This window comes from Chelonia mydas, chromosome 6 (assembly GCF_015237465.2).
Source record: "Chelonia mydas isolate rCheMyd1 chromosome 6, rCheMyd1.pri.v2, whole genome shotgun sequence".
Lineage (NCBI taxonomy): Eukaryota > Metazoa > Chordata > Testudines > Cheloniidae > Chelonia > Chelonia mydas.
Genome location: NC_051246.2, coordinates 102,181,185 through 102,197,687, shown reverse-complemented (window position 1 = coordinate 102,197,687; position 16,503 = coordinate 102,181,185). Strand labels below are relative to the sequence as shown.

The following is a 16,503-nucleotide window of genomic DNA, read 5'->3' as shown; positions in this document are numbered from 1 at the left end:
TGGGGACCTGCACGAAAGACCCCGTAAGCTTATTCTTACCAGCTTAGGTTAAAACTTCCCCAAGGCACAGATTCCTTTCTTGCGTTTGGAACCAGCTTAGGTTAGAAACCTGATAACGCTGCCACCACCAAGCGATTTAAACAAAGAACAGGGAAAGAGCCCACTTGGAGACGTCTTCCCCCAAAATAGTTCCCCAAGCCCTACACCCCCTGTCCTGGGGAAGGCTTGATGATAATATCCTCACCAATTGGTACAGGTGAACACAGACCCAAACCCTTGGATCTTAAGAACAATGAAAAATCAATCAGGTTCTTAAAAGAAGAATTTTATTTAAAGAAAAGGTAAAAGAATCACCTCTGTAAAATCAGGATGGTAAATACTTTACAGGGTAATCCAATTCAAAACATAGAGAATCCCTCTAGGCAAAACCTTAAGTTACAGAAAGACACAAAAACAGGAATACACATTCCCTCCAGCACAGCGAATTTACAAGCCAAAAAACAAAAGAAAATCTAATGCATTTTCTAGCTAGATTATTTACTAACGTTACAGGAGTTAGAGGCTTGCATCCTTGATCTGTTCCCGACAAAGACAGACAGACAAAATCCTTCCCCCCACCTCCAGATTTGAAAGACTCTTGTCCCCTTGTTGGCCATTTTGGGTCAGGTGCCAGCAAGGTTACCTTAGCTTCTTAACCGTTTACAGGTGAAAGGATTTTGCCTCTGGCCAGGAGGGATTTTATAGCACTGTATACAGAAAGGTGGTTACCCTTCCCTCTTCATTTATGACAATACGTCATATATCTACAAAAATACTGAAACTTGCTTCTGCTGAGTTAGTTACTGCAGTAGGTGCTACAGTATACTTATAACAGGGTGGCTTGCACTTGGGGTGGAGAGCCTGGGGCTAATCCAGCCCTCATTACAAAATTAGCCCACTTGAGAGGAATCAGGAGCTTCATGTAGAAAAGGCAGCAGGAAGCTGCAGGGTGTGCAACAGAGAGAAGTAGTTGGGACTGCCAGAGACATGAGGCCGGGCAATAAGCAAAGGGAAGCCCAGAAAACAGGAGGGTATGGAGCTGGAACTGAGGGAAATCTTTTGTGTTTGTTTTGAGACTTTTCAGTTGTTTTTGTGACAAACTCTATTGCCAGCTTGGTGAAGATGGAATTAAAGGATTTTGGTCTGAGAAGGGGACTGGAAACTGAGTTCTTGAAGGGGAAATAGAATCAGGATCGTAGTCATGGTGTTATGCCAGGTTGTTAGCGGGATCTCTGAACCCTCTGCTACCAAGGAGGGAAGTAGTCCTAGAAGGAGCAACCCAAAGAAAGAGAAGATGGAAGAGTTTGTCCTCCTGTTAGCAAAGCAGCAGTAGAAAACTCGGATTCTCCTCCTGCACAAAACCAACAGAAATCGCAGGAAGTACAGTTTGTCTTCCAACAACAGTGGCAGGAGCTGCAATGGCTCTGGCTGGGGGTGCGGGCACTGGGGAGGAGCCAGGGATGAGGGGTTTGGGATGCAGGAGGGGGCTCAAGGCTGAGGCAGGGGGTTGGGGTGCGGAGGGTGAGGGCTCTGGCTGGGGGTGTGGGCGCTGGGGTGGAGCTGGGGATGAGGGGTTTGGGGTGCAGGCTGCCCTACAGCTGCGGCAGGGAGAGAGGACTCCCCCTAGCCCACTTTTGCCACAGAAGCTGAGTCCCGGGGGAAGAGGCAGTTCTCCCTGGCTGCGGCAGCTCCGGGACTGGGGCCAGGGGAGGAGGCTCCTCTCCTGCCTGCATGGTCCTTGATAGCCTGCTGTGTGGCTGCGCAGCTTAGAGGGAATTTAGGTTTGGGAGGTGATGTGGAAGTTTCTCTGCACTTCTTAGTGGGTTGCTGGTTGGGAAGAATCCACCTAGGCTTCCAGACCACTTTTTTTTAACAGGGGAGTCCCAAGTGTCATATAGAGCCGCGAGTGATATCCTGTCAAGCTCATACCATGATCTAAAAGCAGCCATCTTAGATCAGTTTGGGTTACCAACAGAAGTTGTGGATAGAGCTGTTTCTGTAAGAGGCCCAGCCCCATAGGCACTGTTGGTCCAGCTCAGCATTCTGATATTGACAGGAAGCCAGCACTCAGGCTACCCCAAGGGCAGAGAAGTCAACAGAGGGAAGGAGTGGGGGCTAACCTGGACCATGATGCTATAAAAGAACAGCTTCCAATCCCTTATTGTCACCAAGGGGCAAAGTTTCAGAGGGGTGATGTTAGAGTTACCAGTGGTGTGCTTCTGCTGCAGGCAAGTGGGGGTACATCCAGAAAAAACTGCCCCCTCATGGAGTGTGACTTTGTGGGTTGCTATTTTAGTCAGGCAAGGTAGTTGAGGTCCCCTCCAAAGAGGCTATTTCTGCTGAGGGGAGGGATAAGACCTCCAGAGCTTTGTTTTCAGTGTGGGAGAAGAGGGCATAAGCAGAAGACTTGCCCTCATATGGATTGGTACAGCAGTGGGGAAGGGATGGGACGACCACAATTTGAGGAAAATAGGGAAGAACAGTTTTCACCAGGACTGGGAATTAGCAGTCCAGAGAGGGGCAGCATAGTACACAATTTGCCAGCAGGGATTGGTGAACTCTCCATATTGGGAGGAGGACCAGTAGAGCTGGAGGTTCTGACCCACTCTGTAGATCAGGGAGAAGCTTCGGGTCTCGTATCTGAAACGGTGAAACAAAGGAAGCTGAGGATGGACAAACCTCAGAGCTGCATTTGCTCCAGACAGAAAGGAGTCTTGGGGAACAGGTGCTGGTCTGGGATGTAGGGGAAATCCAGGTAGGGTCCAGAATAGAGGAAGGAGGAACCCAGACCTTGTCATAGCATTTAGGTGGTACCTGCTGGACTGTACTCTTCTGAGAGGTGACAGGCACCCAAATGATGATCCATGGGATAAGAAGGGAAACGGGGTAGCCCAAGCTCCTCCATAGGGTACCTGGTAGCAGTGAATTAATAAACGCCAGGTAGCCTTTGAGGAGCAAGATCGCCTGCATGTCATGGTTAGTGAATTCAGGATGGCGGAGAGCTGGAAACTGTACAGACCTGGACATGATGGGGCTGGTGACAGAGGAAAAGTGGGGGAAATAGAGAGGGGTTGTTTTTTTTCCAGGGGACACAGGGGAGAGCAGCATGGTTCTGAGGGTGGTGTGGGGGTGGGTATGTAATAGGATGGGTTGCCATTTTGTGCCTGAGGCTTAGCCAGTCCTCATTACAAGATGACCCCACATGAGAGGAATCAGATGATTCATATAAAAGGCAACAGGGAGTGTGGAATTGAGAGATGTAGCTGCGGACTGCTGGAAGCATGAGGCCTGGCAGTAAGAAAAGGGAAGCCCAGGAAACTGGCAGCTGTGGGGAGCTGGAACCATTGGCCATCTTTTTGTTTGTTTTGGGACTTCTGAGTTGTTTTTGTGACAGACTCTGGTGACATCTTGGTGAAGAGTGAATTAAAGGATTTGGGGCTGAGAAGGCAACTAGAAATGAATGAGTTCTTAAAGGGGCCATGGTAAATGGGAAATAGGTGTGGGTGGTAGTCTCGGTGCTATGTACTGTTCAGGAGCACGATGCTTTAGTCGTTTTTGTTGTTCTCCTCTTCTGACGTTGCCAGAGGCTAGCTTAGCATGGTTCCCAAACAGGACTATTGTTTTAACCTAAGGACTATTGTTTTAACTCCTTTTAAAACTGTGTTTTATTTTCAGGTCTTTGTCTAGAGAAGTTGCCAATTTCCTCTTCAACTAGTAACCTCCACACGGACCGTGAACAAGAAATCATTACGTGCTACGAGAAGGCTGGAGATATTGCCCTCCTGTACCTTCAGGAAATAGAAAGGGTAAGATGGGATAATTTGATCAGTTGTTTCAATTGATCTTATTTATTACACAACAGCTTGCGGTCATCCATAGAACAGCAGCACCTATAGAGTTTCCACATGAAACCTTCTGAGGACTGAGAGAGACTAGGTTACACGGTGTATCTTTCATTAATGTGATCAGATAACTTGGTATTCAACCAACACAGAATGTTCCGAGCTCTATTTTCTCATAGACATGATGGTGAAAAGGATACACAGAAAACCTTGTTGTCCCCATGATTCTACAAATGGGTTTATTTGTTTAATTTAAAAAAACAACAAGAATGAAATAAACCCATGCCTGTAAATATCAAAAGTGAAATTCTGGCTCGATTGAGGTCAATAGCAAAATTTCCAGTGACTTTGTTGGAGCCAGGATTTCACCACAGTTGTTCATTTCCTTTCCAATCCATAAAGTATGCTGGTGGAAAAGATCCTAAAATAGTGTTGTACCTATCAGCAAGATGCATGTCATGCCCGTGGGACAGCTAAAATAACATTTGAAGAACATATGTTCATTTCATTTTATAGACATTATTCAGGGAGAATGAAAGACATACCTGTAACTTCTATTTTTCATCAATAATGTAGGACAGAAAAATTCTTCAAGCAAAATGAGGAACAAGTGAAAAAGCGTAAGGTTATTAAGGGCATGTCTACACTTACAGTGGTGCAGCTGTACCGATGCAGCTGCACCGCTGCAGGGTGTCTGGTGCAGACATTCCATACTGGCAGGAGAGGGCTCTCCTGTTGATATAATAAAACTACCTCTGCGAATGGCAGAAGCTCTGTCAGTGGGAGAAGCTCTCCCACCAACTTAGCATTGTGCACACGAGCACTTATGTCAGTATAACTTATGTCGCTCTGGGGGGAGTGGTTTATTCACACCCCTGAGTGACATAAGTTATGCTGCCAGAGGCTGTAGTGTAGACATAGAATTCGTTAACCAATGAGAAATTTAGAGCAAACTGTGTTTCTGATACACTACTGCCTGCAGTGTATCAGAACAGTGTTTCTGATATACTACACTCACTGTGCTGAGAAGTAATCAAGATAAACTTTGGTCATTGCTAAAAATCTGTGATCCTGGTGTTAAGTTAAATCATAATTTATTTGCGGTAATCGTTGACATTTTACTAGTAAATGTACCTTGATTTGATTTCAATAAATTAGGTTAATTTGTTAAACAATTAGAATTCTGTTTAAATAGCAGATTTCTTTTGTAATGTAGTTCTACCAGTCTCTGAACTTGAGTGTGGGTTATCGCTTTTAGCAAAGGAAAAATTAAACATCAAGTGGAAATATTAAAGTAAATTCATGTGTGTTTGACACCAGAACATTTTGAGTAAATGTAATAGGCTTATACAGCACTGTTTAATTGTAAGTGAATGTTCTTCAAGCATTGCCTGCATGGATCCCACAGTCTGTGATGCACATAGCTGAACCACTCAGTAATAGTATCTGTAATATAATTCAATTTAAAATCCTTGTCTGTGAGGGAATACCAAAGAAGCCAACTACAGTAGCAGTAACTTCAGAAAGGGGAACTACACAAAAATGAGGAAGCTAGTTACGTGGAAATTTAAAAGGAACAGTCACAAAAGTAAAATGCTTGCAAGCTGCATGGAAACTTTTTAAAAACACCATATTAGAGGTTCAGATTAAATGTATACCCCAAATTAAAAAACCTAGTAAGAAGATCAAAAAAGTGCCAACATAGCTAAATAGCAAAGTAAAAGAAGCAGTTAGAGGCCAAAAGGCATCCTTTAAAAATTGGAAGTCAAATCCTACTGAGGAAAATAGAGAGGAGCATAAACTCTGGCAAGTCAAATGTAAAAGTATAATTAGGCAGGCTGAAAGAGCATTTGAAGAGCAAGTAGCAAAAGACTCAAAAACAGACAGCGAAAAAATTTAAGTACATCAGAAGCAGGAAGCCTGCAAAAGAGTCAGTGGGGCGACTGGACAATGAAGGTGCTAACGGAGCAAGCAAGGAAGATAAGGCTATTGTGGAGAAGCTAAACAAATTGTTTGCATTGGTCTTCACTGCAGAATATGTCAGGGAGATTCTCATACCTGAACCATTCTTTTTAGGTGGCAAATCTGAGGAACCATCCCAAATTTAGGTGTCATTAGAGGAGGCTTTGGAACAAATTGGTAAACTAATCAGTAATAAGTTACCAGGACCAGATGGTGTTCACTCGAGTTCTGAATGAATTCAAATATGAAATAGCAGAACTATTAAGTGGTATGTAATCTATCCTTTAAATAAGCTTCTGTACTGATGTCTGTGGGATAATTAATGTGGTGCCAATTTTTAAAAAAGGCTCCAAAAGTGATGCTGGCAATTACAGGCCAGTAAACCCAACTTCAGTACCAGGCAAATTGGTTGGAACTATAGTAAAGAACAGAATTATCAGACACATAGATTAATGTGATTTGTTGGGTGAAGAGTCAACATGGCTTTTGTAAAGGGGAGTCATGTAAAGGGGAGTCTAAACTATTAGAATTCTTTGAGGGGGTCAACAGTTATGTGGACAAGGGTGATATAGTGTACTTGGACTTTCAGAAAGCCTTTGACGTGGTCCCTCACCAAAGACTCTTATCAAAGTAAGCAGTCATCGGATAAGAGGGAAGGTCCTCTCATGTATCAGTAACTGGTTAAAAGACAGGAAACAAAGTGTAGGAATAAATTATCAGTTTTCAGAATGGAGAGAGGTAAATAGAAGTGTCTCCCAAGGATCTGTACTGGGGTCAGTACTGTTCAGCATATTCATAAATGATCTGGAAAAAGGGGTAAACAGTCAAGTGGCAAAGTTTGCAGATGATACAAAATTACTCAAGATAGTTAAGTCCAAACCAGATTGCGAAAAGTTCCAAAGGAATCTCACAAAACTGGGTTACTGGGCAACAAAATGGCAGATGAAATTCAGTGTTGATAAATTCAAAGTAATGCACATTGGAAAACATAATCCTCACTATACATACAGAATGATGGGATCTAACTTAGTTGTTACCACTCAAGACAGAGATCTTGGAATTGTGGATAGTTCTCTAAAAATGTCCACTGAATGTGCAGCAGCAATCAAAAAAAAAAAAAAGCTAACAAAGTTAGGAGCCATTAGGAAAAGGATAGATAATAAGACAGTCATATCATAATGTCACTATACAAATCCATGGTAGACCCACATCTTGAATAATGTGTGCAGTTCTCATCTACCTGTCTCAAAAAAAATAAATATTGTACCTGGAAAAGGTACAGAGAAGGGCAACAAAAATTATTGGAACAGCTTCCATATGAGGAGAGATTATAAAGACTGTGACTTTTCAGCTTGGAAAAGAGATGACTATGGGGGGATATGACAGAGGTCTATAAAATCATGAATGGCGTGGAGAAAGCGAATAAGCAAGGGATATTTACTCCTTCACATAACAGAAGAACCAGGGGTCATCCAATTAAATTAACAGGCAGCAAGTTTAAAACAAATGAAAGGAAGTACTTCTTCTCACAACGCACAGTCAACCTTTGGAACTCATTGCCAGTAGATGTTATGAAGGCCAAAATTATAACGGGATTCAATAAAGAATTAGATAAGGTCCTGGAGGATAGGTCCATCAATGGCTGTTCGCCAAGATGGTCAGAGGTTCAACTCCACACTCTGGGTGTCCCTAGCCTATGATTGCCGCAAGCTGGGACTGGACAACAGGGGATGGATCACTTGATAATTACCTCTTCTATTAATTCCCTCTGAAACGTCTGGCAGTGTCCAATACCAGAAGACAGGATACTGGGCTAGATGGACCATTGGTCTGAACCAGTATGACCATTCTTATGTTCTTATGAACTTTTGTGTAGAGTTCTCCATTGGGGCCCTATGCACAACCTGCTTATGTCTTTGTGTTGACCTACCTAAATGTGTATCTAAGGGTCACAACCTCAAATGATTGTGTTCCAACAGCATGCAATAGATATCAAGCTGGACATTCTGGGAAGGCAGGATCCCTGCCTCTCTTAATTCACTTTTGCAAAAATTTGCCATTTTTGTATGCAAGTATAGTTAGTGTTAGGAATTTTTAGCTCTGTTGGGCACTTTGTTTTTCCTAAACCTCTGTTGAACCCTTTTTGCACTGTTGTAGGCTTTAGTAAACTGGCCAAATTCCTAATCTGTTAGTTTCAAGATGTGCCCCTCCTCCAATGCCATAGTGTCCATTATGGAGGAATATATTTGGTATGTGTTTTGCCTTGGGGTGAGGGACATATTCCAGACTGATGCACAAAATGCAAGTCTCTTACCAGCCATGCATACAGAGTTTGGGAAAGCCTCCATAAGATTTACCTCTTTGGCCAGGCCTATGCACAGTGTTTGTACTGGTATAATTACTTTAATTAATGGATTTTGTTTTGTTTTTTAACCAAAGTAGTTGTATTGGTAGAACTCCTAATTTGGATTCACGTATACTGAGATAAAGGTACTGTATATTGGTATAGCTTATTCCCTTTCCTGTAGGGGAAAAGCTGTACTGGTATAAAGGTGCTTTATTCTGGTATAACTCTGCCTATACTAGCAGGGTTGTAATACTTTAACTATTCTAGTATAGTAGAACCTCAGAGTTATGACCCCCAGAGTGACGAACTGACCAGTCAATCACACCTCATTTGGAACCGGAAGTACACAATCAGGCAGCACCAGAGACCAAAAATGAAAGAAAAAAGCAAATACAGTGCTGTGTTAAACTACTTTAAAAAAAAAAAAAAAAAAAAAAAAAGGGGAAAGCAGCATTTTTCTTCTGCATAGTAAAGTTTCAAAGATGTATTAAGTCAATGTTCAGTTGTAAACTTTTAAAAGAACAAACATAATGTTTTGTTCAGAGTTACAAATATTTCAGAGTTACGAACAACCTCCATTCCCAATGTGTTTGCAACTGAGGTTCTACTGTATAGTTAAAATGGTATAAGTTGTGTGTAGACAAGCCTTCAGAGGTAACTGAGTGTCACTCTCTACAAAGGTTACATAGCTATAGTCTCTCTGGTGCACCGTTTACAGATGAAGAGTGTTGTAGATGATAGACCAAAAATGTTACCAATAAAACTGGTTTATTGAATTTCACAAGGTCTTGCTGCATTAACAGAAGTTTTGTTTCTTCTTTCATTGCTCAAGCAAAACTATCAAGAAATTAGCACTGTACCAGTCTTGATGTTACTGTTACCTTCTGTAATGATTTGGTGAATCTATGTACAGTTCATGAATTCTGATTGATGTGGACTCATTATGCATCCATATTAAACTACAAACTTCATGTTGATTGTAAGACTGGTCTGACTTTTCTGCTGTCTGTTTTTTACCTCCATCTTAGTCTGAAATTCCAGAGATGTTGACAAAGAACTAACAGTGAAGGGTCATTAAGCCTTGATGGCAAATGCAAATGGAGACATCGTATGTCAGTGAGCTGGCTACTGCCCAGAAGAACCTCCCAGGTGTGCTAGTAACCAGGCAACTGATCATCTGACTGGAGGGAGTTGAGGCTTTCATAGGGATCATCTGAGAAAGCGGGCTGGAAATTAAAAAAGGAAGGTTCTCTCATTGGCCATTTTAGAGAGTAGAAGGATGGTGACTGCAGAGGTCAGAGATCAAGATTCCAAGTTTCTGGGGAGAAGCCATGTGCTGGAGAGGAGGGATCCTAGACTCCCTTAGAATTTAGTCAGAGTATTCTGCTAAATATACTCCAGATTGGTAAGGAAAGCGAGGCAAGGAGTAGCCTACAGATATTTTATTGTTTGCCTAGATCTCTGTCTCTTTTGCTGTCTAAAGTAAAGTGTGATGGTGTTTTAGAAATCCTTTTGCAAAGTCTATATGCTTCAACTGTGAGATGTCCCTTAGGGGACAACTATAAACCAGAATGCCAAGAAAGTTGGAGTTATGAGAGAGTGTGTGCATAAGCCACTGGGGTGTCTTGGGGTGTGTGTAGTCAGCACTGGTTCTGGGGGCCCTAGGACACCTTCACCAGGACATCCCACTTCCAGAAGGGGTAACAGAGGAGCTATACCCAGAATGTGTGCCAGAGAGGCTAAAGAAGAGAGATTTCTGGAACCTGCTCAGACCAAGGGAATCTTAAGATTACACAGGTCCAGGATTGGGATCAAAACACAGTAGTCTGGTCAGTGTCCAGCCACATGACCAGGTCTGTAACTTCTTCATATATAATCAATAGGACGTGAAGGATGTCATTTAAAGGTGAACTGCAAAGCTGAAATGAAAAATTCCGGATATATATTAACTTTCATTTTAAAAAAAATATTTTCTTTTGTGCTAGGGACTAAAGGCATCAGTGAAATACCACTGGTTAGTAAATGGGAACTTGCCACAGGATTTCACATACTGGGAAAGGTGAAAGAAAAAGAAAAGCTTAAACTTATTTTTGTGCCGAATGTTTCCTGCAGTCTTGTTGATGAAGAACACAAAGCATGCAGAGTTCTGTGTAAATGTTACATTACAAATTTGGAATTAAAAGTGCCATATACTCTTTACCTAAACATCTGTTTAACTTTCCCCAGGAATAGCTTCAGCATTTCAAAAGTAAATAGTTTTCTAACCCAGAAAGAGCTCATAGTAGTGCTATAGTGCTTTTATATTACTAAAAGATATTTTAGAACTATAAATTAATAACTCCCCATATGGTGCCTTTCTTTGTCACATGAAGCTATCCACTCTGTGTGCAGTAACTAACAAACCGTACCTTCTTTATGCTGCATAGGCAGTGTCAGAATGGAAATTCTCGTTATTTGCTTGAATTCAATACTGTTATTGACGACTCATTTATTTGGTCATGCCAGTTGAAAAGTAATGTAACATTATTTTATGTACTAATCAGCACTTCTTCATTTGATGTTTTGGGAGTGCTGAGTCTCTAGAAGTAACACTAGGTCAAGGTTATAGCTATGTGACTTACATAATACACACTACAAATACACTTCCTAAAACCGGAAAGGGGCTGCACCAATTTGTTTAGCAATTGCCTTCTCTTTCTTCCTAATGGAGATTTTGCTTTCTTGTTGACAAACCTTCAGATACAGTTAATTTTGATTGTGTGCTGCATGAAGAGATGTCCTTTGCGCTAGACAAATTTGAATTGATTGGTTGTTTTGGTCCATTGCTATATTATATGATTTTTATGAAGTTAAAATGTTGCTTGGATTTTCACCTAAGGGACATCTGTACATAACTGAATTTAATCAACACTATAACCTCAGAATTAATATGGTGAAAAGCACTTTTTCCTTGTTGGAGTAATAAAATGTGTTGAAAATTTTTAATCAAAGCTGGCATTTCAGAGCCTCCTTAGTAGAAGAGAAAACATGAGCAAGCAGGTTGAAGCACAGGACCGAGAGTTGGGAAATCTGAGTTCTATTCCCAGATTTCCTCAGTGACCTGGGGCAAGTCCCTGTACCTCTCTGTGCCAGTTTCCCAGTTTTGAAATATGGGGAAAATCTTGAAGTTATAACCATTGTTTATTTGTGTAAAGATTTGAGCTTCTGAATTAAAAAATCTATGTATCTTCACTTCAGCCTACACCTGCCCTTCACATCCTTCTCCTTCTCCCCTTGCCTGTTATCCACTGTCTTGTCCCCCTTCCTCCCATCAGTGTCCCCGCTACCTTCCTTTCTTTCCGTTTATCAAATCCCCTCTTAAGTAAACCCATCCTAAGATTTTCTGTCTGTTAGCCTGTTTGTATAACGCTCTGTACAGTGGGGCTCCTTTCTCAGTTGGCCCATACCATAATAAATCTAATGGACAATAATAATCAGATATCTACTTTAATTGCACTCATTTTCTGTAGACATTGTTGCAAGAGGGGAAGAGGCTACGTGCTACCATAGTAAATTTTTCTGCAGAGCCAAAGCAATAATATTGATTGAAATGATTCATATTTCACTTAAAACATTATGAATTATTAAAAGAGGGTTTGCTAGAGATGATTTTAAGTAATGGTATGTACCCACCACTTTTTATAATTGGATTTATCTCTAAAATGTTTGAATCCATTCTCAGTTGGTACTGTCTGGAATTTATCATCATTTAATGTCTGTTTGATTATTTTCACCAAGGTTTCCAATAGTCTCAGTCCAGTTCCTAGTGGACATAAGTCCATATTGGAAGTGGCATTAACTGTCGGTCTTACAATGTGCCAGGATTTATCAGTCATCAAACTGGAATACTCTTTCCACCCTAAAGGGTGACTCTTCTTGGTGAAAAATGAGGCATATTGCTGAGGCAATAAGTAAGGAATGTCTACACACCTACTGCCATGTGTTCCCTGTTCAGTGAAAAGAACATCTGTTCCCACAGTAGACTGTCACTTTATAGGAATACTTAACACTTCACTGAAAATTTAAAAAAGAAGAGAGATCTATGAAATTACAACAGCCCCACAAAATGCTAAATAACATGTATATATTGGGTCTGTTCTTTATAATTAATAAACATTGTATATTTAACTATGTAAATTTCCTTTTGACAGGTGCACAAACCAGAGTAGTCCCCTAAATTAGCGCACACATACATTTTATGAATAAGTTAATTACATAATTCCCATTTACATATTTTAGTTTAGCACTTGTCTTCTCTTTTCTTTGATTCCCATCCATCAGCTCAGTAGCAATGATTGGGCTGAATGAAGTCCGTTAACTCTTTCTTTCTTGTATCAGCTTCATGGCTTTGTTCATCTTTAACCTTTTTGTTCTGTCATTCTTGACCGCATCTATCCAACACATTCTCCGTCTTCCTCCATTTCTAGTTGCATGGACTCTGGTATGTATCGCCATGTATGGTATCTTTTCCAAGTCCATTGTTCCCATGTGTCCAAACCATTGAAGTTGTCTTCCTTGAATCTTCTGGAACAGCATTATTTCTTGCCCCTGCTGTTTTCTTATCTCTTCATTTTTAATCTTCTGCAGTCTTGACGCTCTCAGTATTCCTATCAGCCAGTTCACTTCTGCTGTCGAAATCTTTCATTCATCAGCTTTTCTCCTACTCCAGCATTCTGACCTACATAGCAGTACTTCCAAGACCGTTGTCTCATATACACTGATTTTTGTTTTTATTTAAATGTCTTGAGCCTTCCAGGTATTTCAGAGCTTTCCAAATGCTGTAGCAGCTAATCTGATTGATTTGTTCTTTTTTTGTCTTCACGATTCCCATTCTTTGATATTAGTCCTCCAAGGTAAACAATTTTTTCCACTTGTAGTTCTTTGTCTCTCAGTTTGATCTTTACCTCTTTCTTTTGTTTTCCAAGTGCCATAATTTGTCTTCTCCATGCTGATCTTCAATCCAAATTTTCTGCTTTCGCTGGCTACCTTTTCAGTTATTCTCTGTAAATACTGCTTAGTCAGTGCAGTGAGGTCAATATAATCTGTGAATCTAAAAGTTATGCACTGTCAGACCATGTAACATGACTCCTCCCAGTTCATCTGTGCACTACAACCATTATTGCTTCCAGCATCAAGTTGAAAAAATCTGGTGATAGCATTTGTAGCACTGCTTTAACAAGGCAAAAATGTTAATTTTTTTTTTAATAGCAGTATTAATTTAAACCAGTTTTCTTCAGCAGAATTAAAGAGCTGCTTAGCAAGGATGAAATAGAAGTATTATTATATTGGCTTATATGAATCACAGAAGTAATATGTCAAAATACCTACAGCACGTGTGTGAAAGGTTTTTCAGGCATTGAAGAAATTATTCAGACCCATTTTGTGTTGAAAAGCTCCCAAATGCTTTCTTTTTAAAACCTGAAACTGATCATGGACTTAGACATCAATGATATCAAGTGCTGTTAACATGTTTTAAAGAAAACTGGTTTAGAAATAATTGTCAAGTGTTTGAAGATCTTTATGCTGCTCACATGTAGTCCGGTACATGCTTAAAAGTTTAGTGCTAAATTAAATACCAAGCTGCAAGTTCCAAGGTATGTGTCTCTTTAGTTGCCCATATTTTAATTGCATGTCACATGTTGAAATTAAACTGGATTTTTCTCTTGTCTTTTTCCTTGTTATAAATAATGAATAAGAGAGCTTACTATAAAAAGTGTGTTAATGAACATTAATGGTTGAGATTTTAAATGCATAACATTCAGGAAATTAATTTATGGTTTATCAGGGAAGGTGGTGCACTCAACATCACTTGGAGTCTTTTTCACGAGATTAGATATCTTTCAAAAAGACATGCTTTAATCCAGTTTCTAGGGAAAAATCTATGGCCTGTGTATGGAGGTGGTCAGACTATATGATTGTGGTGGTCTGTTCTGGTCTTAGACTCTATGAATCTAGAAAGTCATTACTAAATCACGCTGTATCTGAGCCAGCTCCTACAGATGAAAGATCTTGGGGGCCTGATTCTGATCCCATCTACATCTGGTATAAATCAGCAGCACCACCACTAAAGTCATTTGAGTTACATCAGTGCAAAACCAGCAAAAGTGAGATCAGAATCACGCCATTTATCTTACTGCCAATTATCCTGTTATCAATTCCAACCGAGAGACCTGGTTTTCCTTTCTCCCTGAAATACATTTTGATAAGGAACTTGTTTTCTTTTCTGCTTTGAACTTGGATTATATGTATTTCCCTTAATCTTTTCTTTGTCTCCCTGTATTCTCTAAGATAAGAAACTACATGTTCTTGTAAAATGTATGTGATGAAGAAACCCTGGAGTGTGTGTTGAATCAGTTCAGTAGCCACAGGAAACCATAGTTAAAAATTAGTCTTAATAATGTGATGGATGTTTGCCAAATTTAGTTTTGTAACTGGTTGCAATGTGCATTGAAATAGATCACTTTCTCAGAAACCCTCAGAAGTAGCTGAGAAGCTGCTCATCTTTCATCAAGCTACATTATAGGAACTTAGATAAATAGTGATCTTATAATGTAGTGAGGTACATTATAGGAACTTAGACACAACAGTAAAATGCTTAAGGTAATATTTCTCTTGCATACAGTTCCTTTATAGGGTATGTCAGGCTTGACAAAGCCCTGGCAGGGATGATTTACTTGGGGATTGGTCCTGCTTTGAGCAGGGGTTTGGACTAGATGACCTCCTTAGGTCCCTTCCAACCCTGATAGTCTATGACTGCTTGGTACTGAAATTTGACACAGAGTTAAGGAAGGCCTTCGTACTAGCTTGCTAATAGATTGCCAGAAGGGTGCACTTCTGGCATGTCTAAAGTAAACATTAGAGACACGAGGTGAGTGTGTTAATATATTTTATTGGACCAAGTTCTGTTGATGAAAGAGAGAAGCTATCAAGCTGTACGGAGCTCCTGAAGAAGAGCTCTATGTAGGTCAAAAGCTTGTTTCTTACACCAACAGAACTTGGTCCAATAACAGATATTACTTCACCTTGTCTCTGTACTATCCTGGGACCAACACGGCTACAACAACACTACAAACAACAATGGAACATTAAAGTGAATGTTCTCAGTTAAAAATTACTGATACGAGTTAGATGTCGTCAAGTTAGAAGGGCCTGATGAAATACATCCTAGAATATTTAAGGAATTGGCTGAAGAGTTATCTGAGCCATTTGAGATTATTTTTGAGAACTCATGGAGGACGGGAGTGATCCCAGAGGACTGGAAAAGAGCAAATATAGTACCAATCTATAAAATGGGGAATAAGAACAACCCAGGAAGTTGTAGAGCAGTCACCTTAACTTTGCTACACAGAAAGCTAATGGAGCAAATAATCAATCAATATCTAAGGACCTAGGAGATAATAAGATGATAAGTAACAATCAACCTGGATTCTTCAAGTACAAGTCATGTCAAACCAACCTAATACGTTTCTTTAACAGGGTAACAAGCCTTATGGATGGAGGGAAGCAGTGCATGTGATATAGCTTGACTTTAGTAGGGCTTTTGATACTGTCTCATGTGACCGTCTCATTAACAAACTAGAGAAATATAGTCTAGATGAACCTACTATAAGATGGATGCACAGCTGGTTTGAAAAGCATACTCAGAGCTTTTATTACTGGTTCACAGTCAGGCTGGAAGGACAGATCCTGCTGGGCCTGGGTTCTATTCACTATCTTCATAAATTATTTGGAGAATGGCATAGAGAACAGTTCCAAAGATTGCAGATGATATCAAGTTTTGGAGGACTCATAGACTTTAAGGTCAGAAGGGATCATTATGATCATCTAGTTTGACCTCCTGCACACCGCAGGCCACAGAATCTCACCCACCCACTCCTGTAATAAACCACTAACCTATGTCTGAGCTATTGAAGTCCTCAAATCATGGTTTAGAGACTTCAAGGTGCAGAGAATCCTCCAGCAAGTGACCCGTGCCCAATGCTGCAGAGGAAGGCGAAACCCCCCCGGGGCCTCTGCCAATCTGCCCTGGAGGAAAATTCCTTCCTGACCTCAAATATGGCAATCAGCTAAACCCTGAGCATATGTGCAAGATTCACCAGCCAGATACCCAGGAAAGAATTTTCTGTAGTAACTCAGATCCCACCCCATCTAACATCCCATCGTAGGCCATTGGGCATCTTTACCGCTAACAGTCAAAGATCAATTAATTCCATCCCGTCCATAAACTTAGCAAGCTTAGTCTTGAAGCCAGATATGTCTTTTGCCCCCACTGCT

The 16,503-nt window shown here is 40.6% G+C and overlaps 1 protein-coding gene across 7 annotated transcripts in view; it reads left to right on the top strand.

Annotated features, from left to right (window-relative positions):
- Positions 1 to 16,503, top strand: part of TTC7B (tetratricopeptide repeat domain 7B) — a 322,836-nt gene that overhangs the window by 52,368 nt on the left and 253,965 nt on the right. For all 7 annotated transcript variants that reach the window (XM_037900827.2, XM_037900829.2, XM_037900831.2 and 4 more), the window contains one exon: positions 3,715 to 3,845. In XM_037900827.2, the coding sequence (XP_037756755.1) occupies positions 3,715 to 3,845 (131 nt within the window). The remainder of the gene's footprint in view (positions 1 to 3,714; positions 3,846 to 16,503) is intronic.